Raw genomic sequence first — 27,695 nt, 5'->3', positions numbered from 1 at the left:
CGTAGACAGGGTAGCAGAAGGTCAAGGCAGATGGCCCAGTAGCATAGTCAGGATGTAGCAGGAGCTCAGTTGGAAGGCGGCAGAGGAGCAAGGTCAAGTCACAGAGCAAAGGATCAGATACATGGCAAGACAATACTCTAGAATGCTTTCTCTCAGGCACAAGGCAACAAAGATCCAGCAGGGAAGTGAGGAGGGTGGAGGAATTTATCAATGAGCCATAGGTGAATTACCCTAATCAGCGCAATGGCCCTTTAAATCTTAAAGCTCCGGCACGCGCGCACGCCCTAGGAGACGGGGACACACACGCCGGAGTAGAGAGGCAGAGGCGGTGGCAGGAGAAGCACCAGGTGAGTGACGGACAGGTGTTCGCATGCGGGCGCATCCCGCGATGCGAGTCCCTGCCCCGCTGGCAGCAGCAGGTAACAGGACCATGCGCTTACGGCCAGCATGTGCGGCCGGAGCGCATAACGTAACAATGCCTATGTAAGTGATTGACAATTCTTATGTCAAATACTTACACCAATCAGGAGTGGAGAAGAGGAGGTCTCAGTTCTCACTGGTCCAATCGGTGTCACATTGGATGCGCACTTCTTGCTGCGCTGACAGTTCGTAGAGGAAGAACTAAGATAACCTTACTGCGCAGTAAAATGTATGTAAATGTATAGGGTGCAGTATATGGTGCAGATGACCATAGCAACTAATTAGATTGCTTCTTTCATTTTTCAAAGGCCTCTTTAAAAATAAAAAGTTATCAGATTTGATAAATCTCCCCCCAAGTCCCTACTGTATGTAAAGATTAATGATAACATTTGTGCCTAATTTTTACTGGAAATAAAGAAGCTAAAGAATAAAAGAACACTAGAAACGGTCTGCAAGTTCCTTTATTTGAAGGAAATATGTCCTCACTTTCACCTGCACTAACCTGTCAGTACAGACACTGATTGCAACCATACTTACCTGATCCTGTTCCGTGCTTCAGTTCTCCCGCTATCTTCTTCTGTATCTTTTGTTCTGGGGCCGACTTGGAGCATGGATGGAGCTTTGTGATGTCACCTATGCTGCTTCTCTACTGGGTCCCGCTGCTAGCAAAACAGTAGTGCTGAAGTCAGGAACAGGGCCGGATCATCACTGGCGCTCATAGAGTGCCTGCTCTGGGCCCCGTGCCCGCAGGGTGCCCCCATCACATTCGGGACATCCCTGTGTCCCGAAAAATCTTTTCAGGACACAAGAATGTCCCGGCGGTTACCTCTCTGCGGCGGCCCCTGCGTTAACTTTAAAATGCATAAAATTTATACTGCCAACCTAATGTGGGGAACTATACTGCAGCTAATGTGGGGAACTATTCTGCACCTAATGTGGGAGAAACTATACTGCACCTAATGTGGGGGAACTGTACTGCACCTGATGTGGGGAACTATACTGAACCTAATGTGGGGGAACTATACTGCACCTAATGTGGGGAGCTATACTGCACCTAATGTGGGGGAACTACACTGCATCTAATGTGGGTAGAACTATACTGCACCTAATGTGGGGAACTATACTGCACCTAATGTGGGGAACTATACTGCACCTAATGTGTGGGAACTGTACTGCACCTAATGTGGGGGAACTATACTGCACCTAATGTAGGGGAAACTATACTGCACCTAATGTGGGGGAAATGTACTGCACCTAATGTGGGGGAACTATACTGCACCTAATGTGGGGAACTATACTGCACCTAATGTGGGGGAAACTATACTGCACCTAATGTAGGGGAAACTATACTGCACCTAATGTGGGGGAACTGTACTGCACCTAATGTGGGGGAACTGTACTGCACCTAATGTGCGGGAACTATACTGTACCTAATGTGGGGGAACTATACTGCACCTAATGTGGGGGAACTGTCGGGAGGGGGGGCCAACATAATGAAGTGCTCCGTCTTCCAGGCAGCCTTAATCTGGCCCTGGTCAGGAAGCTCCAAGTCAGCCCGGAAAGGAAGATACAGAAGATAGCGGGGGAACCGGAGCACGGATCGGGATCAGGTAAGTATGGTTGTCATCAGTGTCACCCGCACTACCTGTCTGTACTGGCAGATTAGTGCAGGTAACACTAATGACAGATTTCCTCTACATAGTCCACAGATACATTTACCTTTTGGTAGGAGATCTCCTGGTGCCTGCAGTAAATGGGCACCACAAATGGAGTGCAAAAATAGCTTTATTCTAAAAACAATGCACACTGTCCAAAGGAATTGTTGCCTGCATATGGTGCCAAAGCTGGAGAGGTATTTTTGAGATAGCTGCAGGTCTCACAGGTGGGCCCACCTATACAGTCAAACCTCTCCTAAAGACCACCTTGCCCATACCAGATTTTCAGCTTCACATTTTTTATGCATTCTTTGAGAAAACCACCCCCTGGACCTCTGAGTGGTCGTCTCAAAGACGTTTCATTGTAGCAAGCATTTAACCCTTTACAGAGAAAGGCCTAACCAGTTCGTCGAAGCGCTGATCACGTGACCAGACCAGGAATCACTTTGCTTTTCATACGTCCGTGAGACGTCACTCGCTGTACTGGCCAATCAGGACTAAGCTTCTAACAACGCGAGAACTACGCGAGAACGGTGCTTTCAGCTTAGGCCGAGGGCGGTCAGATTCCTCGTAGAAACGGGAGCCAGCGGGGACCGGACTGAATTTACTTCCTGAAAACATCTAGAAGCGGTGGCGGCGGAGGGGGGGACGTCTTGTTGAAGCAGGAAGCTGCGCTGCAGGACGGGCGCCATGGAGACTGCAGAAGAAGGTAACAGATACGTGCGGGCTGTCTGCACCACAACACTTGTATATTTACATGTATAGAGGGCTGACGTAATGTGTCCTGACCGCAAAACGCTGTATACCTGTGTTTTCCAACCAGCTGTTGCAAAACGTCTCCCAGCATGCCCGACAGATAAGGCATTCTGGGAGTTGTAGTTTTGCAACAGCTGGAGGCACACTTGATGGGAAACTCTTGTGTATACTATATATGCTTACTCCTCTGAGGTGCTTGACAGCTGAAAGATACCTGCAGCTTTATTCCTTATACAACAACATGTTGAGTTTTGAGACTCTAAGACTGTGGACCTCCAGATGTTGCAAAACTACAATTCCCAGCATGCCCGGACAGCCGTTGGCTGTCCGGGCAATGCTGGGAATTGTAGTTTGCAACAGCTGGAGATCCACAGTTTGGAAACCACTGCTTTATGGGTATATTCACTTGTACTGTAAATTCGGCAGATTATATTCTAATAAATCAATAATAAGATCTGCAGCATTAAATTCGTGAATGCACCCTAAGGCTCTGTTCAGATCACGCCATTAGGGTACACGTGGGCCGCTTGTCATAATGGTGTGCCGACGTATATTGTGGCGTAGTCTGGTGTCTACTGCTAAATGTACTTACACGTTAAAAGGTTACTTTGGTGAAAAGCTTCTTATTTTTTTATCAACTGGTGCCAGAAAGTTAAACAGATTTGTAAATTACTTCTATTAAAAAATCTTAATCCTTCCAGTACTTATTAGCTACTGAATACTACAGAGGAAATTGTTTTCTTTTTGGAACACAGAGCTCTCTGCTGACATCATGACCACAGTGCTCCAACTGTCCAGAGTAGGAGAAAATCCCCATAGCAAACATATGCTGCTCTGGACAGTTCCTAAAATGGACAGAGATGTCAGCAGAGAGCACGGGGGTCATGATGTCAGCAGAAACCACTGTGTTCCAAAAAGAAAATCATTTCCTCCATAGTATTCAGCAGCTAATAAGTACTGGAAGGATTAAGATTTTTTTAATGGAAGTAATTTACGAATCTGTTTAACTTTCTGGCACCAGTTGATTTAAAAAAAAAAAAAAAAAAAGTTTGCCACCGGAGTACCCCTTTAAGGAAATGAACTGTGCTTATTTACTATTTTACTATCTTTGGTTCATTAGACTCGATGGCCCTGCTGTCAGTATGCCACAGTGTATATTGGCTTGCCTTTTTTGACAGGATGCCAATGTGTGCCCTTTGTGTACGGGGAAAACTTGATCTAACCATAGCCTTAGAGGTTGTGCAATAATAATTTAGCAGGTGTGATCCCATTGCAGACTTTTATGGAATATTTACAGGCTTTAATACTCATAAGCCTAAGTGGTGTGTGTCGACTTGTTTTTCTGTAACTCCCATATATGTAAGGCTTTGTTCACACGGCCGTTTACTTCCGTCCCGCTTTTCTTCCGTCACTGCCTCCTAAACGGACCATACTACTAACGGATGCAAACTGATGACATTCCGTGGCATCCTTTTGCATCAGTTTTTCATCCCCGTTTGTACAGACTCCCGCAGCTGGGACTACTATCACTCCCATCATGGAACAGACTTGTTTCCATGATGGGAGTAGTAGTTCCTGGCTCCAGGAAACTGGACAACTGGGGAGGCAACATTAGTGCTTGTACTACTACCCCCATCATGGAACAGAATCTGTTCCATGTTGGGAGTAGTAGTACAGGGGATAAGATTGGGGGTAGTAGTACAGGGGATAGGATTGATCGCACCGGGTATCACTTCTGATACCCGATTCGATCAGAAGTCATTTAGCAGGGGAGCAGGTGGCATAGTCCGCTCCTCTGCGATGTAAAGAGTGTTTTTACTTTCATTTTTATATCCCCGGGACCGAGGAGCCATTCAGGGCTCCCAGTATGGTTTTTAAAATGAAGATTGTGAGTGGCAGCGGGGGCGATATCTATATTAAAAGCGCTGTGAGGGGCAAGATATATAGCACTGCAGGGGGCAGACATATAGCGTTATCTGGCCCCCACAGCGCTTCTATATACATATGCCCACACATATTATATATATTATTATATGTGAAAAGTATTCCGGCTGCTGGCCCGATGCGCTGCTCATAGAATACTTTTCACACATAGCACTGCGGTGGCATATTATGATAAATGCGCTGGCGAGGGGTATGTATTTATAAATGCGCCGACTGGGGGTATATATTTATAAATACGCCAGCGTATATCACTATATGTCTGTCCCCCTGCAGCGCTATATATCTTGCCCCCCACAGTGATTTTAATACAGATATGGCCCCCTCACAGTCTTCATTTTAAAAACCCCGCCCTTAATGGCTCCTCGGTACCGGCCATTCAGGGCCCCCGCGGGGATTTAAAAATGAAAGTAAAAACACTCTCTACATCGCAGAGGAGCGGAGAATGCCGCCCGCTCCCCTGCTTAATAACTTCTGATCGGGTCTCAGAAGTGAGACCCGACACAATCAATCCCTCAGCCCCTGTACTACTATCCCCAACTTGGAACAGTCTGTTCCATGATGGGGGTAGTAGTACAAGCACTAATGTAGTCTCCGCATACTCCTGCAGCTGGGAGAACTACTACTCCCATCATGGAAACAAGTCTGTTCCATGATGGGAGTAGTAGAATTCCCACAACACTGTAGGGGTCTTCTGATTTCACCTCTTCTGAGCATGCTCAGAAGTAATAACGGATATTATAAACCGGGTGCAAATGGATGATATTTAAAGACTCATCCGTTTGCCATAGACTTAAATGTTAAATATATAATATCTGTTTTATTCCGTTATTTTTGACGGGAGAAAAAATACTGCAATCGCCGTCTTTTCCCCATCAGAAAAAACAGAACAGGAAGCAAACGGGTGATAAAGGATTGTAAGAAAAATCCAATGGGATTATTTTACAGCCATTTGCAACCCGTTTGACAAATTATCATTGAAAATGGGCATTTGTTAAGGGGACAGACAGCCATGTGACCGAGCCCTTACTGGACAGGGGAAAACATATGCATGGCTACATTGTAGTTTATGGGATTATTGCAGCAGGAAACTAGTGGATGTGTCAGGAGACCCCTGTTCTCTGGGTAAGGGAGGGTCTCAGAGGTAGGACCTGTTCGTATCTGGCATCTTATGTGTTTGTGATGCATCTCTAGGGTAGGATCACGTGCTGTACTTCTCTGCGTATTTTACTGCATATTTTGTTCAGCTGATTTTGCTACCCATACCCATAGACTTCAGATGTGCAGCAAAATATGGAATGTGTGACCCTACCTTTAAAGGGGTACTACACTGGAAAACATGTTTTTTTCTATTTATTTTTTTATCAACTGGTGGCAGAAAACTAAACAGATATGTAAATTACTTCTATTAAAAAAATCTTAATCCTTCCCGTACTTGTCAGCTGCTGTATGATCCACAGGAAGTTATTTTCTTTTTGTTCTGTCCAGAGCAGGAGAAAATCCCCATAGAAAACCTATCATGCTCTGGACAATTCCTGACATGGACAGATGTGTCAGCAGAGAGCACTGCGGTCAGACAGAAAGGAAATTCAAAAAGAAAAGAACTTCCTGTGGATCATACAGCAGTTAATAAGTACTGGAAGGGTTAAGATTTTTTAATGAAGTAATTTACAAATCTGTAGAAAGAAGAAGGTACCAAAAGCCTCCGGACTAATACCATAAATGGTACATTATGATTAATTACAGAAATAAAATAAAATCGGACTGTGCTTCACTTTAAATGATGAAAAATAATTTAATTGTAAAAATGAGACATTAATATAAAACATAGATAAGAACATATATTAATTCCTCCTTACACAGGGCCCTTGTGGGGAGGTAATATAAAATAATATATAGAAATAGAACATTAAAATCCGCTTATATATTACGATCTTCCGCTAATCCGACATTGTATAAACCGGCATAGTTCACGTTTTATAAAGTGCACTCTGTATTCATATATATTGTAGAATTTCAAGATTTTGAAGACGACTCATATAGTTGTATAGTTACCAACTCCCATAGATGGATAAAAGTTCTTGATATAGTGGTGTGGGGCTAGATGTCCGAGAGGCAGATGACAAAAGCTGTGGAGGCTGTGTCCAGCGCTGGCATGTGCTTGCAGCGACGGGCCCGGTTGCCACAGGCCTAGGAGAAGTCAACAGTCATGGAGATAGATGGAGGCAAACTCGGAGGTAGATGGATCTGCTCCGGGGACAAAGCAAAGCCTCGTGGCAGATCCATCTACCTCCGAGTTTGCCTCCATCTCCGGAGTAATCCATCTATCTCCGTGACCGGCGACTTCTCCTAGGCGTGTGGCAACCGGGCCCGTCGCTGCAAGCACATGCCAGCGCTGGACACAGCCTCCACAGCTTTTGTCATCTGCCTCTCGGACATCTAGCCCCACACCACTATATCAAGAACTTTTTTCCATCTATGGGAGTTGGTAACTATACAACTATATGAGTAGTCTTCAAAATCTTGAAATTCTACAGTATATATGAATACGGAGTGCACTTTATAAAAAGTGAACTATGCCGGATTAGCGGAAGATCGTAATATATAAGCGGATTTTAATGTTCTGTTGCTGTATATTATTTTATATTACCTCCCCACAAGGGCCCTGTGTAAGGAGGTATTAATATATGTTCTTATCTATGTTTTATATTAATGTCTCATTTTTACAATTAAATTCTTTTTCATCATTTAAAGTGAAGCACAGTCCGGTTTTATTTTATTTCTGTAATTAATCATCATGTACCATTTATGGTATTACTCTAGAGGCTTTTGGTACCTTCTTCTCTCTACAGATTATTTTACATTTGTACATTCCATATAGCCTTGACTAATTTATTCTGTGAGCTGCACATACCCTAATTTTTTCTAATTTACAAATCTGTTTTACTTCCTGGCCCCAGTTGATTTAAAATAAATAAATAAACGTTTTCCAGTGGAGCACCCCTTTAAAGTGTTGCTGCCATTTGTAAATACTTTTTGATGTCATGCAGACATTTCAATAGTTTCTATTGGTCAGTGCAGAGACCTCCACCAATCCCTAGATAAAGCCAGAAGAAGCGCATGACAGCACATTTTGCTCCCCGGCCTGGAGCTTGCTCTGACTCATTGCAGGAGATGGGATCCAATGGTTTTATAAAGAAACCCGTCTAATGCAATTATATTGCAGCGCATCGCGGAGTAAAGTGCATTGCCTTGTTCTTTTCCAGGCTTGTTCTCCAGATCGGTTGAGGTCTCGGCACTGACACCCTGATTGATCAAAACTTTTGACAAGTCTCTGTGATATGTAAACATTTATTCCAAATGACAGGAAGGCTTAATTATTATTATTTTTTTAAAGGGATTGTACAGCCGATTTTTACCCCAAATGAATCCTAAATAGAAACATATATTCCTGCTTACCCATTCCTCACATTCCACACAATCCAAAAATCCGTGCTCTTTGACCCCCATGTGTCTGCCAGCACCTGTTGAAAACTTCAGTCCCTTCCTGGTCCGTGAAGACCAACATGTGCAGCCCGAAACTACATTTCCCATAATGCTAAGGTTGTGTATCCTGCATTTGTGGTAGCCGCCCTGCTTGTATTTGCACCGCCCACAGTTAGCATAATACACTCCCACACATACACTCTGCTCATCACTGAGCATGCTCATTAAAGGTGCATATACAGTGACAGAGAGGTGGGGAGAAGACTTGTGTGACATAAAATCGTGAAGTCCTGGGCCCAAAATAACTATCGCAGCAGTAAAAGACGGGCCCGAAGCGCTGATTTCTGCAGAAAAGGATAACTCTTCTGGCGCAGCGGATATTTTAGAATTACTTCGATATTCATTCCACAAACGGTCAGTGGCCGCTCTTATATAAGTTTGGAAACCGCAGTAATAGACTTTTGCCGGAATACCATGAGCATGTATGGTGTGGTCTTGGGCTTTAAACACCTTAAAGAAAATGTTTTCCTTTCTCTCCATAACTTGTTAGAGAACTGTCTGTAAGGTTATTTGCATGCACCAGAAATTTTCCATGTGGTTATAAATATGTTCCCTCAAAGAGGTATTGCCATCTTGTATTTTCTGGTTTTCAGCCCCCTCTGGATTGTTATAAGCCGCAAATTGAGTACCTTTCCTGCTTTGATTTGCCAGCCATCTCTGTTGGCCTCAAACAGGTCGCAGGGTACCACGAACTAGAAAATACAAGATTGGAAATACCCCTATAAGCCACATCTGACTTATTTGCTGTAGAGAATCCATGTGAAAAAGCTGATCACTAGCCCCATAGATTGCAATAGGGCTAATCTTCGGAATATTCTAGGCAGAAATCTGATCAAAGATGCAGCACAGATCCCCACAGTCTTAGGACTCTGTTGTTAAGGATGCACGCACCCACACCCCAGTGTAAACTCTTATTAATAATGTCATAAATGCTGTCTTGTGAAATGAATCAATAATCAAGGTATTGAGACTGGGAGGAAGAAAGGTTTGTTACAGTTTTAGCCACTTAAAGTTTATTTCTCTTAGAGACAAAGTAGCAATTTTAAGATATATACTTATTTTATTTAAAAAAAAAAGTTTATTCTGTGTCACACTGTGTGAGAGGAGTAGCCAGGGGTCTGCTGTGCCCTTAGGCCGCAATGACGTTGTCCACTATGCCACGCTGCTTTGATTGGCACACAGAGCTCTCCTGCTGTCCGCGCATGCGCCACCAATTAGGACTGACGGGGACCATGCTCTCCGCCTCTAGGGATAGTGATGCTCACCTCGAGGGTGCAGACAGAGCACACAGGGCTGATGTTAGGAGAGCCCAAGGTGTCAATCAAATCGACACATATTGGAGAGATCTAGGGGGATACAGTAAATGTTTTTTTTTTAAGAGAGTAAAGACACAAGATTGCATTAAAAAGGTGTGTTTGGCATGGGGACACAAACCCCTGCTAGGCTATGGGGGTGGTTGTATTTGGTAATTGTATGTGACAGATGCTTTTTATCCACTAGCGACCATAAACAAAATGAATCCAGCACAGGTGAAATGTAATCTGGCACTGCTCTAGTCAGGTGCTCCTCCACTGGTATGGTATCCTAATCCTGCAGTGCAACGTGGTACTGATAAGTAATCTGACAAGTCCATAGGATACAGCAAACAGAAGAAATGATGTTGCACTCACCGCTACTGCAAACTTCTTCTTTTATTTTCGGTATTCACATGAAGTGAACAGAATTAGACATACAGCGGCGGGGGTGTACAGAAAGGAGGCGATCGCGATTTTGTGCCAGCCGCCACTTCCTTGAGGCGAGAGGAAGTGACTGCAGGCACGAAATCGCCATCGCCTCCTTTCTGTACACCGCCGCTGCTGTATGTCTAATTCTGTTCACTTCATGTGAATACCGAAAATAAAAGAAGTTTGCAGTATCTGTTTGCAGAAATTGGCTGACCAATTAATCCACCAACGAATTAATCGATTCTAAAAATAGTTAACTATTTTCATAATCAATTACTTGCTGATTAATTGATTAGTTGTTTCAGCCCTACATAATTTTTTGTTTCATATTGGCAACTAGGAAAGCCCACCTCTCCACATACTGTACTGCCCTTACAAAGAGCGTCATAGTCAAAGGGTCCTGATTAGTCTCATGGCCAGCTGTGTTATACCAATCTTTTTATTTTTTATTTTTTTTATTTATTTTTTTATTATTAACAACAAACATACATACGATTTACAATTAAACATCACAAATCATAAAAAGAGAACAGAGAATAAAGGTAATATATCCCCAAAAAAGTAGCAATTTCACTATTTCAGCTTAATCTTACAAAAATGCAAGAAAAAAGGAAACAAAGAGAAAAAAAGTAACAGAAAAGGCTTAAAAGACCACCACAAATCTATCGCTCGTCAAGTTAAAGCTCATCAGCTGTGTTATACCAATCTAACTTTAATGCTGTGAGAATTAAAACAGCAATATTGATACATTTTAAATGGCTAACAAAGATAAAACAAATATTTTAACAGTGAGTTTTCGAGACAACTCTGGTCTCTTCATCAGACACGATATAGCATGATGAAGAGACCCTATTCGTTTCAAAAGCTCACTATGTAACATTTTGTTTATTTTTTAGCAAACAAAAGAAATGACATCAGTCATTTTACCCAAAAAGCTACAGCGAAATGGGAGAAAAAAATCATTGCGACAAAATTGGAGAAAAAATAAAATTTTGTAAATTTTGGGGCCATACATTTTTCGGTAAATGACAATGACACTTTATCTTCTGTAGGTCCATACGATTAAAATGATACCCTACTTATATAGGTTTGATTTTGTCGTACTTTTGGAAAAAATCATAACTACATGCACGAAAATTAATACATTTAAAATTGTCCTTCTGACCCCTATAACTATTTTTCTGCGTACAGGGTGTTTTTTATTTATTTTTTTTTATTTTTTATGAGGAATCATTTAATTCCTCATACAGATTAATCGGGTTCCATAGAATCCCATTGATCTGTGTGCTCTGCGCTTGATTGATAAAGCCTGGTCCTGCCAGGCTTTATCATTCTGAGCACTGGAGCTGGCATGAAAGGAGAGGTAAGCCCTCCGGCTACCTCCACAGTAGATCGCCCCTGCGATCGCGCTGCGGGGGAGCAATCTACCCCACTGGACCACTAGGGACAGGATAAGGGCACCTTTAGATGACGCTGTCAACTTTGACAGCGGCGATCTAAAGGGTTAACAGCCGGCTGCATGTCGGCTATTAACGCCAGCCCCCAGCTACAGGAATCAGCTGGGGGGCGGCCGGTATGATGCAGGCTCAAGTTGGAAGCCCACGTCATAACCCGTTAACGGCACATGGACAAGCATAGACGTCCATGGTTGTTAACTGGTTAAAGAAGATCTACAGTGTAAATTTTTTTTAATCCCCTGTAGTGCTGGGCGGTATGACTATTACCGCTCTCCTACACCCCCCCCCCCCCCCCCCCCTGTGTTAGCTACACATGTCATTCCTGACTTTCCCGCACTCACCCCGACTCCTCACGGGTCTCACCGGTTGTTGTCGGCCGGCAGCTGCTTTTCATGGAGGGAGGAGAATTCTAGTATACCGCCGGGGAAGGAGCGCATTACACAGGGAGGGAGCGCGTTACACACAGAGGGGCGCCGGTTACAGGATTCTCCGCTCATCACGCACCGAGTAACAAGCGTGTGCCCAGCTTCCTGTAATGCCCGTACACTCTGGAAACTGCCTCTATGGTTCTGGAGGACTGTCAATACTCCAGAACCATAGATATAGTTTCCAGACGGTACGGGCATGACTGGAAGCCGGGCACACGCTTGTTACTTGCTACGGACCCCCTGCTCATGGTCCGGGAAAGGTGAGGGCTCCGCTGGCTGGGCTCTATAATTAATTCGGAGGGTGGGGGAGGGGCCCGACTCTTATGGCGGTATGGGCAAAAATCCATACCGTGGGGGGAAAAAAATGGTATCCGATATGAACCGGTATACTGCCCAGCCCTAATCCCCTGTGCCCGGGCTGCAAAATGTAACAAAACAAACTTTAACTCGCCTTCCGACCATATTGGTGTCAGTCTTCTTTCTCCTTCCTGGGCACGATGAGTCATACTGCGCTCAGCATATAGCCGGCGGCAACATGTCCCACCTTAGTCGGTGATAGGCTAAAATTAGCATTACAGATCTCCTTTAACCAACAATGCATCCTCCCCTCAATAACTCCCTCCCTAATCTAACTCACATTATTTTCTTCTCAACTATGGTTATTGTTATCTGATTAGTCGATTAGTTGGCCGATTATTGTTTCGATTAATCAGTAATGAAAATAATTGTTAGTTGCAGCCCTTAAATGATGTGTTGTTTAGGTAATAGGAAAGATCAGAGAATACAAGTGGACTAATATTAATCAGTCCTCTGTGTTTATGAAGGGAGCACTCCATAGTGACTGACGGCTCAGTGCTGTGATGCATATATCAAGCCACTGTAATGAAAAAATATAAACTGTAGTGGAATTCCAGTATTTTAGCATTTTACCAAAATGCTAATTTATATGCTGATCTCAAAATAAGGTCATAGAGCTCTGCTCTGATACTGCAGATTTGGAGCTGTGTTTAGTCAATTAGTTTATATTGAAAACTGCAGCATTAAATATGCACAGATTAATGTACATGTGAATAGACCCTAAAGAGGAAAAAAATTCTAGTCCTCAAGGCCAAAATGGGCCACAACCCCCTGATGAGTTAATATACACTGTGGTTGTCATTAAATAACATTTTTAAATAAACTGGTGCCAGAAAGTAAAACAGATTTGTAAATTACTTCTATTAAAAATCTTTATCCTTCCAGTACTTATCAGCTGCTGTATGCTTGTCAGGAAGTTACAGTGCTCTCTGCTGACACCTCTGTCCATGCCAGGAACTGTCCAGAGCAGAAGCAAATCCCAATAGCAAACCTATCCTGCTCTTAACAGTTCGTGACATGGACAGAGGTGTCAGCAGAGAGCACTGTGGTCAGACAGGAAGGAATTCCTGTGGAGAATACAGCAGCTTATAAGTACTGGAAGGATAAAGATTATTATTTTTTTTTATAATAGAAGTAATTTACAAATCTGTTTAACTTTCTGGCATGAATTGATTTAAACATGTTTTTTTCCCACCGGAGCACCCCATTAGAGACCATAGTTGACTATATGCATTAGTTAAAAAAGCAAACATTATCTTGCATACTGTGTGAGCCGTAAGGTGTAGAGCGCTTAAAGGGGTTGTGCGCTGCCCTGCAGTTCAGAGCTCTGCTCACAGCGTCCGGAAGTTCATTACTCCGAACACTGCGTGCGGGCTTCCGTTTTCGCAGCGAACATGGAAGCCCGCACGCAGTGTTCGGAGTAATGAACTTCCGGACGCTGTGAGCAGAGCTCTGAACTGCAGGGCAGCGCACAACCCCTTTAAAGAATAAATGTTTTATCCTTCCTTACTTGTCCTATATGTGGGGTGGGTTGTTGTACCTTGTTTTTACAATCATTGACGGCTTTCTTCTTTTGCCCAGAAGATATATGCAGGGTTTGCCGATCAGAAGGAACAGCAGAAAAACCTCTTTATCATCCTTGTGTGTGTACTGGCAGTATTAAGTTTATTCATCAGGAGTGGTAAGTGAAACTCAGTTTTTGCCTTATTTATTTTCTGTCCAGGTGTTGATTAAAGTATACTAAGGAAAAAGCATCTTAAAGGACAAATGCAGCGGTATGACACTTATCCCCTATCCACAGGATAGGGGATAAGTGTTTGATTGTGGGGGGTCCGACAGCTGGGACCCCCGCGATCTCCCTAACGGGGCGCCGCCGTTAGCGCTCATGGAGAGCTCTAAGGCGCGTAGCGTCGACCTGGAGGTCGACGGTGATGCCCCGTCTCCTCCCCGTCCCCATACAGTTCTATGGGGGAGACGGGGAGGCACGAACGCTGCCTCCCCGCCTCTCCCATAGAGATGTATGGAGGAGGCGTGCCAGATGCAACGTCATGCTGCGGCCAGCACGCCCCCTGCATGGGAGAGCCGCGGCCCCGTACAGGAGATCACAGGGGGTCCCAGCGGTCGGGCCCTCCGCGATCAAACACTTATTCCCTATCCTGTGGATAGGGGATAAGTGTTAATCACGCTGCAGATGTCCTTTAAAGGGATTATCAACCCTTTAAAATGTCTTTAGAGGCCCATATGTCATCCAGTACCTATAAATTAAACCTTGCTGGGATGCAGCACAGAAGCTCTGGTGGGTTCCCTGTTTGCTGCAGCTGACACATGATCAGTGGCCACTACGGTCACGTGTCACACGTTTGACTTCATGACTTTCTGGATATTCCCTTTAGGGTGTGTTCACACTTTCATATTTTCTACTGCAGATCTGCTTCAGCAGATTTTACTGGCCATTGCAGTAAATGCGCAGCAAAATACCCACGTGGGAATGCACCCTTAGGGTGCATTCACACATACAGTATTCTGCGCATATTTGATGCGCAGGATTTAAAGGGGTACTCCAATGGAAAACATTTTCTTTTAAATCAACTGGTATCAGTACTTATCAGTTGCTGAATGTTCCAGAGGAAGTTACTTTCTTTAAATTTATTTTCTGTCTTGCCACACTGCTCTCTGCTGCCACCTCTGTCCATTTCAGGAACTGTCCAGAGCAGGAGAGGTTTGCTATGGGGATTTTCTCCTACTCTGAACAGTTCCTAAAATAGACAGAGGTGTCAGCAGAGCACTGTGGTCAGACAGAAAGGAAATTCAAAAAGAAAAGAACTTCCTGTGGAGCATTCAGCAGCTGATAAGTACTGGAAAGATTAAGATTTTTTTAAAGTAAGAAGTAATTTACAAATCTGCTTAACTTTCTGACACCAGTTGATTTAAAAGAAAATGTTTTCCAGTGGAGTACCCCTTTAAAGCTGCAGATTTTATGCTATATAGTTCAATGTAAGATAAATGATTAAACATTTTAAATGCTATGCATCAAATATGTGCAGGATACTGTACTGAATAGACCCTAAAAGTGTTTTCTCACATGAAGCATGTACATATAGCCGTTTTCTCAGTCGCTCTTCATTTGGGGACACAGATAGATACTGTTGGCTATATGCTCTTGCCACTAGGAGGTGCTGACACTAAGGGAAAAAAAGTTGGCTCCTCCCTGGCAGGATACTCCCGCCCACTGGAAGTGAGATATTCAGTTTAGCTTAGTGTCAGTAGGAGGCAAGACACAGCTCTGGTACTCTCCAGACCTGGTCATTTATTTTGTTGTTTTCTAGTTAAGTAATTAGTTTAGTTAGGTTCTTTTTCCTTTGTTATTTTTCTAGGTTGGGCGACAGGAGCATGGTGCTACCTGATCTCCCACATGCGAAAAAGGGGCACGGTGCATAGAGTATGGGCCGTCAACCCTTTATCGCCAACGGCCAGCGCCTGGAGGTTGTACCCAGGGTCCGGGCCCCCATTGCCCCTACTCTCCTTGCTAAGGATAAGTATGTAAGTATGAAAATGAAATTCTCCAGGACCTCTGGTAGGACTTCAGGGGTTTATAATCCCTGGGTCAATCAAGCTGGCAAGGCTGGGGCAGTATTATTTTTTATTTTTTTTGCTCCTCTGCAGTCTCTCAACTGCAGGGGGGTTAACTGGGCTAATGGCACTACCTTTCTCTTAGGCATTCCTTGTCCGCAGCGGCGCCCCCTTTCTTACTGCGGGCGTCCCTGGTTTTTCCTTTTTTTTTTTTTTTTTTTTGTTCACCAGCAGGGCTCTCCCTCTGTCTGCTTCTGTGATTCCTTGGAGTTAGTTTCCTACCTCCTGCCAGGATGGTTACTATCGGGCCTCCGAGACTACCCTCTCTTGTCTCTCTATTGGTGAACTATTGGTTTAGAGTCTCTACACGGGACTGTCCCTTCCTTTTGGTGTCCTAGTCCACCTCCATGGTCAGTGGGACGTTCCGGACACTCAGTTTTCGGGCCTCAGTGGCCTCATGGGCCAGGTTTTTCGTCCACGAGCCTTATGAACCAATGGAGATTGGTCTCCAGACTGACTCTGGTGGTTGTTGTTCCCACCCTAGGGGACTGCTTTGGTACGTCCCAACAGTATCTATCTGTGTCCCCTAATGACGAGCGACCAAGAAAAGATTTTTTTGTATTCAATGTAAAATCTCTTTCTGATAGCCTTCATTGGGGGGACACAGCACCCACCCATTTCTTCATGTCTTGTCCGGATAATCTTTTCCAGTTCTTGGGTTTTTATCCAGGATTCCTTTCTAGGGTCCTTCAGACATATCTTTGTTTGCTTCTCCTACTGCTTTGTGACAAAACTGATTACCTCCCTTCCAGTGGGCGGGTATATCCTGCCAGGGAGGAGCCAACTTTTTTAGTGTCAGCGCCTCATAGTGGCAAGAGCATATACCCAACAGTATCTATCTGTGTCCCCCAATGAAGGCTACGAGAAAGAGATTTTACGGTGAGTACAAAAATTCTCCTTTTTGTATGGTTAAATAAATAAAATGTGTGAAAAAAATAAAATAAAAAATAAAAATAAATTATTTATACACTCGCCAGTATGTAAACGCTGTGTACCTGTGTAATGCAGCCATACCTTTTGGCTCCTTATTATGTTGTTTTATGAAGATAAAAATCCCCACAGTCAGGAAGAGTCGCGGTCAGAGGTCAGCAATGCCCTGGAGCTGCCACGCCTCTGTACTTTACTTCAGCATTTAGCCTGCTTTGTGATTGACACACAGGTCCTGCCGCTCATGCACCTTTGCTCACTAATATGGTGCGCTGCAAGTTATCTCTGCAAGCGCTCACTCCTGATGCTTTCTGGCTCAGCTTCTGTGTGTAGTAATAGAGGCAGAGAGGCTGCTCACTTTCTGCCTCTAGTACTAAGCACTTGTGCTGAGCCATAAGGCATAGGGAGTGAGCTCTTGCAGTGACATCTCGCCACGCGCCAAATCAGTTACAAACAGCGCAGATGCAGCAGACCTGCATGTCAATAATACAGCCACACCTCTCCAGCTGTTCCTGACTGGGGAAAAGTGATTTTTATCCACATAAAGCTACAAAATAAGCCGCCATAGGTAATGCTGCATTTCACAGGTACACAGCTTTTACTTACGGTGATATTTTTACAGGGTATTTTCAAGTGACAATTCTGCTTTAAGGCTCCCTGGCCCCTTAATCACTTAGGGACCCAGGGCGTACAGGTATGCCCTGACTCCCTGGTACTTAAGGACCCAGGGTGTACCGGACCGGGGTGACTGTTGATATCTATCAGCAGGCACCCCGTGCAAACCCCTGGGGGGGGTCCTGAAACCCCCATGTTGGCGATCGCCACAAATCGGGAGCCAATTCAGACCAACGATTTGCGGGTCAATCGGGTTTCTGGTGACCCAGAAAAAAAGGGTGAATGGGGCTGTCCGAGACGGCCCCATTCACCCTTACCCAGCAGGAGTGAGGTGGCACGGGTGCCACCTCGCGATCACGTAATTGATCGATCAGAATGACCGACCAATCGCTGTCCTGCTGGGCGGTGATCGTGGCGGAGGTCGGGGCCGGCGGGGGTCTCTTACCTCTCCCTGGTCCGGCGGGGGTCCTCTCAGTAGCGGTGGTGGTCCCGGTGGCAGCAGCAGCATACAGCAGGAGGGGAGGCCTGTTCACCTCCTGCTGTTGCTTAGCAATAACTCCAAATGGCATGCTGGGAGTTGTAGTTTTGCAACAGCTGGAGTTCCAACTAAAACTCCCAGCATGCCCTTTGGTAGTCTGTGCATGCTGGGGGTTGTAGTTAGGCCACAGCTGGAGGCACATTTTTTCTATGAAAAAGTGTGCATCCAGCTACTGCATAACTACAACTTCCAGCATGCACAGACTACCAAAGGGCATGTTGGGAGTTGTAGCAGTGTGCCTCCAGCTGTTGAAAAACTACAACTCTCAGCATGCCCTTCGACTCATTCATGCTGAGTGTTGCAGTTTTGCAAAAGCTGGAGACACATAGGTTGTGAAAACTCAATGTTTTGCAACCAGTGTGCCACTAGCTGTTTCAAAAATACAACTCCCAGCATGCACTGATAGACTGTACATGCTGGGAGTTCTAGTTTTGCAACAGCTGGAGGCACACTAGTTGCGAAACACTGAGTTAAGTAACAAACTATGTGTTTCGCAACCAATGTGCCTCCAGCTGTAGCATAACTACAACTCCCAGCATGTATGGTCTGTCAGTGCATGCTGGGAGTTGTAGTTATGCAACAGCTGGATGCACAATTTTTCATAGTGAATACAGGGTACATTCACACGGGCAAGTTTACAGTGAGCTTTCTGCTGCAAGTTTGAGATGCTGCAAATTCCCAGCGAGAAACTCACTGTAAACCCCTGCCCGTGTGAATTTACCCTAAAAACACTACACTACACAAAATAAAAAGTAAAACACTACATATACATATACCCCCCCCCCCCACCACCAATAAAAAAAAAAAAAAATTCTTGCATGGCACTGTTTCCAAAACGGTGCATCCAGCTGTTGAAAAGCAACATCTCCCTGTATTGCCGGACAGCCACTGACTGTCAAGGCATGCTGGGAGTTTTGCAACAGCTGGAGACACCCTGTTTGTGAAACCCTGCCGTAGGGTATTTTGGTGGCGGATGCAAATCCCCAAAATAGGCGTAGAATACCCCTATGTCCACCCCTATGCAATCCCTAATTTAGTCTTCAAATACGCATGGCGCTCTCTCACTTCAGAGCCCTGTCGTATTTCAAGGAAATAGTTTAGGGCCAAAAATGGGGTATTTCCGTACTCGGGAGAAATTGGGTTACAAATTTTGTGGGTCTTTTTCTCCTTTTTCCACTTATGAAAAGGTAAAGTTAGGGGCTACACCAGCATGTTAGTGTAAAAAAATTACATTTTTTTTACACTAACATGCTGGTGTTACTCCATACTTTTAATTTTCACAAGTGGTAAAAGGGAAAAAGAGACCCCCAAAATTTGTAATGCAATTTCTCCTGAGTACTGAAATACCCCATATGTGGGTGTAAAGTGATCTGCGGGCGCACAACATGGCGCACCATGTACATTTGAGGTCTAAATTGGTGATTTGTACAGGGGTGGCGGATCGTTACAGCGGTTCTGACATAAACGCAAAACCAATAAATGCCCACATGTGACCCCATTTTGGAAACTACACCCCTCACGGAATGTAACAAGGGGTATAGTGAGCTTTAACACCCCACAGGTGTTTGACGAATTTTCGTTAAAGTTGGATGTGAAAATGAGAATAGGGAAAAAAAAAAAAAAAAATTTGTAACCCCATTTCTTCTGAATAAGAACATACCCCATATATGGATGTAAACTGCTCTGCGGGTGCACTACAATGCTCAGAAGAGAAGGAGCGACATTGGGATTTTGGAGAGAGAATGTGTCCGAAATTGAAGGCCCTGTGTGTTTTAAAAAGCCCCCATAGTGCCAGAACAGTGGACCCCCCACATGTGACCCCATTTTGGAAACACCCCTCACAGAATTTAATAAGGGGTGCAGTGAGCATTTACACCCTAAAGGTGTCTGACAGATTTTTGGAACAGTGGTCCGTGAAAATGAAAAATGCTTCTGAGCATTGTAGTTCGCCCGCAGAGCACTTTACATCCACATATGGGGTATCTCCATACTCAGGAGAAAAATCCTCCCAAAATTTTAACCCCATTTCTTCTATTACCTCTTGTGAAAATGAAAAATTTGGGGTAACACCAGCATTTTTGTGAAAAAATCTAATTTTTCATTTTCACGTCCAACTTTAGCGAAAATTTGTCAAACACCTGTGGGGTGTTAAGGCACCCCTTGTTACGTTCCTTGAGGGGTGCAGTTTCCAAAATAGTATGCCATGTATTATTTTTTTTTTTTTTTTTTGCTGTTCTGGCACCATAGGGGCTTCTTAAATGTGACAAAAACCATTTCAGAAAAACTCACTCTCCAAAATCCCACTGTCGCTCCTTCCCTTCTGAGCCCTCTAGTGCACCCACAGAGCACTTTACATACACGTATAAGGTATTTCCTTACTCAAGAGAAACTGGGTTACACATTTTAGGAAGATTTCTCTCCTTTTACCTCTTGTAAAAATTCAAAAACTGGTTCTGCAAGAACTTGCGAGTGTAAAAAATTGAAGATTTTGAATTTTCTCCTTCAGTTTGCTGCTATTCTTGTGAAACACCTAAAGGGTTAAAAGAAACTTTTTGAATTTCATTTTGAATACTTTGAGGGGTGCAGTTTTATAATGGGGTCATTTAGGGGGAATTTCTAATATGAAGGCCCTTCAAATCCACTTCAAAAGTGAACTGGCCCTGAAAATTTCCGATTTTTTTACATTTTGTGAAAAATTGGAAAAATGCTGCGGAACTTTGAAGCCCTCTGATGTCTTCCAAAAGTAAAATCATGTCAATTTTATGATGCAAACGTAAAGTAGACATATTGTATATGTGAATCAATGTATAATTTATTTGGGATGTCCATTTTCCTTATAAGCAGAGAGCTTCAAAGTAAAAAATAATGCAAAATTTACATTTTTTTCAGCAAATTTTGGAATTTTTCACCAAGAAATGATGCAAGTATTGATGAAATTTTACCACTAACATAAAGTAGAATATGTCACGAAAAAACTATTTCGGAATCAGACTGAAAAGTAAAAGCTCTATTAATGCTTAAAATGAATTAATGCTTAAAATGACAGTGGTCAGATGTGCAAAAAATGGGCGGGTCCTTAAAGTGAAAATTGTCTGGGTCCTTAAGGGGTTAAAACATTTTATTTTATATTTCAGCTTGGTCCAATGGCTTAAACACAGCCGGAAAGAATACTGTGAATTATGCAAGCACAGGTTTGCCTTTACACCAAGTAAGTTTTTTTTTTTTAAACTTTCAATTTTTGTTAGTTTATCTTTGTACACTTTGGGTGAGATTTAACATTGGCTTTACACCACTTTAATGTTCTAAAAGTAGGTGCAAATTTTGCGCAATTGCCTTTTTTGCTCAGTTTTTGATAGGACCTTTTTCAAAGTTGTCTACTGTTTGGTGCACCTTACACTAGTGGAGCTGTATTTCTAATTTTTTTTCCCCGCAAACATAAACCACCTAAAAGGACACGTAGGAAAGTGTCTAAAGGTGGAACCCTACAGAGACAGCCGGGGAATGCTAAACTTCAACTACTCCCATCATGGGACAGAGTCTGTCCCATGATGATAGTAGTTAAATTACCGCAGTGCTGAGGGATGGCACTTGCACATCCACGGCTGCGGTACTCTTTTGGGACTTTCAGGACTACTACTCCCATCATGGACAGACTCCGTCCATGATGGGAGTTATAGTCCAGGAGTTGAGGGGCAGATCGCAGCCGATTATTCTCTAGAGACCCGCTGAGATCCGCATTTATAAACAAGTGAGCGGCACATGCCACTCCACTGCGCTACCCGCCGGCTTCAGGCGGGAATACTATATATAGCTGTGATAATTCATAATCCCCGCCGACGGGAGCTCTTATTGGTGAATAGCTTTTCACCAATCAGAGCTCCTGTCTGCCGTCAGCGGGGATTATGAATTATGACAGCTATATACAGTATTCTCCGCCTGGATCTGGCAGGGAGCTCAGTGGAGCGGACCACTTGTTAAGTTAATAAATGCGGATCGCAGCGGGTCTCTTGAGAATGATCCACTGCGATCTGCCCCTCAGCCCCGGGACTATAACTCCCATCATGGACAGAGTATGTCCATGATGGGAGTAGTAGTCCTAAAAGTCCCAAAATAGTCCCGCAGCCGGGGGATGTGTGAGCCGGGGGATACACTCCTGAGACCCCCTCTGCGACCTTTACTGCTCTGCTCCCTAGTGATGACGTCATTAGGGGGTGGAACTACACTGTACAGGCCTGACTCTGTTCTCATTATGCGTTTTGCATAACTGGAACAGGGCCTTTCTGGCATTGTGTTCCCAAACAGGGAGACTCCAGCTGTTGCTTAACTACAGCCCCCCCCCCCCCGGCATGTGAGTTGTAGTTTAGCATTTTTCGTGTTTTTTCTTTTCTTCTCATTTCAGATACTTTAATGTGGAGTACTACATCAGATTCGGTGGACTGCAACGATGACCACCATTTTTTTTTTTTAAATTTCAATAAAAGGGTTAACAAGGGCTGTGGGGAGGTTTTTTTTTTTTTTTTTTTAAATGTGTTATGTTTTTTTTTTATAATTAAATTTTCAGGCTTAATAGTGGAAGCCAGGCTTAGCATTAGCCCTAAAAACAGTTAGCGCTAACCCCCAATTATTACCCTGGTACCCATCACCATAGGGGTGCCGGGAAGAGCCGGTCAACAATCCCGGAGCATCAAATATGGCGCGCCTAGGCAGTAAATGGCTGGCCTTATTTAGGCTGCGGAGGGCCAGTAACAGTGGTCCTTGCCCACCCTGGTACATCAGGCTGCTGCTTGGTTGGTAATCTGGCTGAGAATGAAAATGGAGGGAACCCTATGAGTTTGTTCTTGTGTGTGTTTTTTTTTTTAATAAATAAAAAAAAAGTGCAGGATTCACCATATTTTCACTACCAGCCAGATACCAACCAAGCTGCAACAGCCTGACGTTACCACGGTGGGCGAGGACAATTGTTAAAAGAAAAAATAAAGTCGTTACAAAGTACAATTAATCCTACAAACAACAAGCCCAATGGCAGGATGGAAAATTGGAAGAGTTATAGATGTTAAAATGCGAGGAGGAAAAAAATGAATATGCAAAAAATTGGTTAAAGAGTACCTGTCACTAAATAAACTTTGCTAAACTAACTCAGGCTATGTTCCCTAACTACTCCTAACACCATTCCCTCCCTTAAAAAAAAAAAAAATTCATAGCTTTGTGCATGTTTCAGTGAGGCTCTGTGCAGCTGTCAATCAAGCTCAGTGCAGAGAAGCACTTCCTGAGTTTGGTCTCCTGCCAGCCAGGAGGAGACCAAACTCACTGTATTAATTGTGGCAGGGAACAGAATAGAGCTACCTAGTGGCTGTTTTTTACATTGCATTTTAAACCTATTTATGTTGATAAATTTAAAAGTAAGTGAATGGGAAAGTGTCTGCTAATTGCACAAGGAACACTATATTAAAAGTTTTATTTGGTGACAGGTACTCTTTAAGAAAATGGTCACTGTATAATGTATGGTGACCTGAAAATCCATCACATGATATCTGTTCTGGATCAGGGGTGGTCTTTTGAAGAGGTTTCACTGTAATTGACATATGGTATTAATTTAGAAGATTTGTCAAGGGGAGAATCCCTTTTAACTTCCAGCAGAAGATAGGAAGGGACGTTGCAGATGAGTTCTTGTGGGAGTTACAAATGTCGAAAGCCCAAACTGAAAAGCAGCATGTCTTGGCATATACTGCTGAGACAAAAGTTCCTAAATAAAAAAAAAATTGAGGTACATTTATGAAGCTGTCTAAAATAACTCTGTTGCCAATAGCTACCAATCATAGCACAACTTTCATTTTTCAAGAGCAGAATATGAAGTAAAAACTAAACTCTATTTGCTAAGGGTAACATAATGTCTTTAAGTGGGCACGTGTCAGATTTGAAAACTTTTTATAATTTGTACATCTTGGCTAAACATTAACCTTTCTAATCTACTTCATAAGAAAATTGTATTTCCTTTTTATAGAATTCATGGTTTATAAAATCATGGCTTTGTCCAAGCTAAAGCACAAGCATAGACCAAGTCCAGTAAGCGAGGGTGGGCTAGCACTCCTCTGTGCTCTCTCCTGTCTGATAGTACTCATCTGTGCTCTCCTGTCTGATAGTACTCCTCTGTGCTCTCTCCTGTCTGATAGCATTCCTCTGTGCTCTCTCCTGTCTGATAGGACTCCTCTGTGCTCTCTCCTGTCTGGTAGGACTCCTCTGTGCTCTCTCCTGTCTGGTAGGACTCCTCTGTGCTCTCTCCTGTCTGATAGCACTCCTCTGTGCCCTCTCCTGTTCTATCAGACAGGAGAGAGCACAGAGAAGTGCTAGCCCATACTCACTTACTGGACTTTGTCCATGCTTGTGCTTCCGCTTGGACAAAGCCATGATTTCTATAAAATAAAAAAAATAAAAAATAAAAATTATTTTCTTATGAAGTATATTAGAAATTGTGTTATATTTTGCACTTCACACCTGAATAATTGATGTTTTATATAAAAGTATAAGCAGTTGCTGCAAAATTAAGCTGTCAATCTGAAGATATAGTATTGATATTACTTTCTAAAATAGATTTTTAAAGTTTGTATGTAATTTTTCTATTTTTTTTTATTTTTTTATTCAGTTTATTCCCCAGACATGCCTTCTCGACTTCCAATCCAAGACATCTGTGCTGGACTGGTTACGAGTGTTGGCACAGCAATTCGATATTGGTTTCACTATACCTTAGTGGCATTTGCATGGCTTGGAGTGGTACCCCTTACAGCATGTAAGTAAAAATGTTATGTAATGTATTTTCTGTGTGTTGTGATGTAACATACATTATAATATTGTACAGGATCAGGGGATTCAGAAGTGTATGTTTTTGTTCCATATTGAACCATGTTTACCATAAACTCCAGAATACGTGGTACATTCATGTCACAAGGTTTCGTGATCACAGTGCCTCAGGACACTGTGATCAGAACAAGCTGGCTGCTATCAGCAGCTGGGACCTCATGGATAATGACAGAAATCAGCGCTGACATCAACCCTTCAAAATGTTAGTTTTACTGTAAAGTGCAAACCCCAAAATAAAATATTGCTTAATTGCATCCTTCATAAATAATTTTATCATTGCGCCATACATTTCACAGTGAAACTGAAAGGTGTCATTACAAAGCGCAATTGGTTGCGCTCATGTTTGTCTGTGGATGGAAGAGTTATGCGGAGATAAAAATGAAAATTGGCTGTGTCTTCAAGGCCAAAATATGCAGGATGTTTAAGGGGTTAAAAAGGCATCTTAAAAATGAATAAAGGAATCTGGTTTCTGTGGGCAACTGCATCGTTCTGCTTCTACACAGGTTTTGATGTTCCCCTGTTTCTGCAAATTTAACTGAAGTTTCCCTTTTAAAGGGGTGTCTTTTATGTGGCAAATTTGGCTATCCTCACTGACCAGCTGATTGCCCAAGGTCCCACTCCATGCATCACTCTGCAAAGATCTTTAGGACTCCCCAGCTAGCCAGCCATTTCCCCTGCTGCAACTATTGCATAAGAATTGTTGTACAGTATCAGATCGCAGTTATTCATGTGAGCGCCTCTCTATATAATAAATAGGTGACTTAAAGGGGTACTCCGGGGGGGGGGGGATTTTTTTTTTTTTCCAGATAAACTGGTGCCAGAAAGTTATACAGATTTGTAAAGTACTTCAATTAAAAAAAAACAACTTAATATTTACCGTACTTATCAGCTGCTGTATTTTCCAGAGGAAGTTGAGTTCTTTATTGTTGTTCTTTTCTGTCTGACCACAGTGCTCTCTGCTGACACCTCTGTCCATGTCAGGAACTGTCCAGAGCAGGAGCAAATCCCCATAGCAAACCTCTCCTGCTCCGGACAGGTCCTGAAAGACAGGTGTAAGCAGAGAGCGCTGTGGTCAGACTGAAAAGAACAGCAGCAAAGAACTAAACTTCCTCTGGAACATACAGCAGCTGATAAGTACTGGAAGGATTAAGATTTTTTTAATAGAAGTAGTTAACAAACCTGGTGATTAAAAAGACATTTCCACTGGAGTACCCCTTTAAGTCTGAGAACAGTTTTCTGTTTAGACTCATTGAGGGGGAGGTCTAATAAGTTTAAATCTACTTATGTTTTAAAGGGGGTACTCCGGCCCTAATACATCTTATCCCCTAACCAAAGGATAGGAGATAAGATGTATGATCGCGGGGGTCCCACCGCTGAGGACCCCCGCAATCTGTCATTGCGCAGCCACCCTTGTTAGCTCTCCGCAGCGCTGGAGGCTCTGAGTGTGTAGCGTGACGACCACGGGGCTGGAGTATCGTGACGTCACGCCTCCGCCCCCGTGTGACGTCACGCCTCGCCCCCTCAATGCAAGTTTATGGGAGGGGGCGTGATGAGATAAGATGTATTAGGGCCGGTGTACCCCTTTAATGTTGTCTGTTATGTCAGTTTATTTTGTTGTTGATGTGGACAAGGGGGCCCATTCAGTGTTCAAAACAGTGCTGTGGCATTACCCAAAACCTTGCTCCTGCTGACTACATTGGGAGTGAGGAAAATGCTCTGGAAGTACCTTTCCAGCATGGATCAGTGCTAAAGCTTCCAACTAGCCTGTAATTGACAGCTTCAGGATCCAGTCAGAAAACTGCTAGAACTGTCAATCATAGCTGATACAGGACTGGGGAGGCTCTCGATACAGGAAGCTTGGTGTACAGAAGAAGATTCCACGAAGACTGTTGACAGATTCCATTTAATTCATCTTTACTCATAAAGATTTTATAGTGATGCAGGTATTGTTTGTTTTGTCAGCAGGCAAGCACTTTTGAATAAAACATTTTCTCCATTCTAGGTCGCATTTACAAGTGCTTATTTACTGGCTCTGTGAGCTCACTTTTGACCCTACCCCTTGATATGCTGTCAACGTAAGTTTGCTTTTTTTTTTTTTTTTTCCAACTAATTTACTAAGTTTTCATAAAATTTTTCCTCATTTTGAAACAAGGGCTGCAATATGATTATTGGACCTAGAAATTTGAACGTGGAAATTCTTTTAAAGCTAAGATTGTAGAATGATTTTAGTCCCATGACTTGGTCCGGCTGATATCCAAATTACACCGAAAATCTAAACTGAAAATCACAGTTGTGTAAATTTCATCATGACAACTCTTAATATGACTCTTTAGTTTGTATAGCCATCTTGTGTCTGATTACATTCCCAAAAATGGCAGATGGTGCCCTGGGGACATCAATTAGGAAGCACAAGGTGAAAGTAATTGCTGAATGCCACCTGCAAAACCATTCTCTTTTTGGAAGGCTGTCTTGCTGTTGTCACTCCAGTTTCATTTGCACAAAATTAAATAAAAATGCAAATTTTAACTGACTTATTGTTAAACAGTGATAACCGTGTGTGTAAATAAATATAGATTATATTCTGTACATGCCTCCAAAGGTGTTCTAAGGGTGGTTTCACACTGCATGTTTTTTTCCATTTAACATATATACATTTTAAAAGTGTACGTTTTATACACTTAAAAAGGAGAAAAAAAATACCTTAACGGATGCTGCTGTATTCAGTAAGTAGAATCCATTTTCTATTGGCTTGCATGAAGAAAAAAAAACTGTAACATACTTTTTTTTTGTGTGTGTGTACATGATAATGTGTATTATGTTTTTCCATACAACAAAATTATAGGTAC

General features: G+C 43.1%; 1 protein-coding gene across 2 annotated transcripts in view; it reads left to right on the top strand.

Annotated features, from left to right (window-relative positions):
- The first annotated feature begins 2,571 nt into the window (after nt 1-2,571).
- MARCHF6 (membrane associated ring-CH-type finger 6) overlaps nt 2,572-27,695 on the top strand; it is a 122,043-nt gene continuing 96,919 nt past the window's right edge. Inside the window, exons 1-5 of one of the 2 annotated variants that reach the window (XM_056520704.1) lie at nt 2,572-2,784; nt 13,869-13,965; nt 21,129-21,202; nt 24,635-24,778; nt 26,852-26,924. In XM_056520704.1, coding sequence (XP_056376679.1) covers nt 2,766-2,784; nt 13,869-13,965; nt 21,129-21,202; nt 24,635-24,778; nt 26,852-26,924 — 407 coding nt within the window. In that variant the 5' untranslated portion in view covers nt 2,572-2,765. Of the gene's footprint in view, nt 2,785-13,865; nt 13,966-21,128; nt 21,203-24,634; nt 24,779-26,851; nt 26,925-27,695 lie in introns of both variants that reach the window. The other variant, XM_056520703.1, reaches the window with a different exon arrangement.

This window comes from Hyla sarda, chromosome 5 (assembly GCF_029499605.1).
Source record: "Hyla sarda isolate aHylSar1 chromosome 5, aHylSar1.hap1, whole genome shotgun sequence".
Lineage (NCBI taxonomy): Eukaryota > Metazoa > Chordata > Amphibia > Anura > Hylidae > Hyla > Hyla sarda.
The sequence above is the reverse complement of the archived record's forward strand: the minus strand, read 5'-3'. Positions and strand labels throughout refer to the sequence as shown.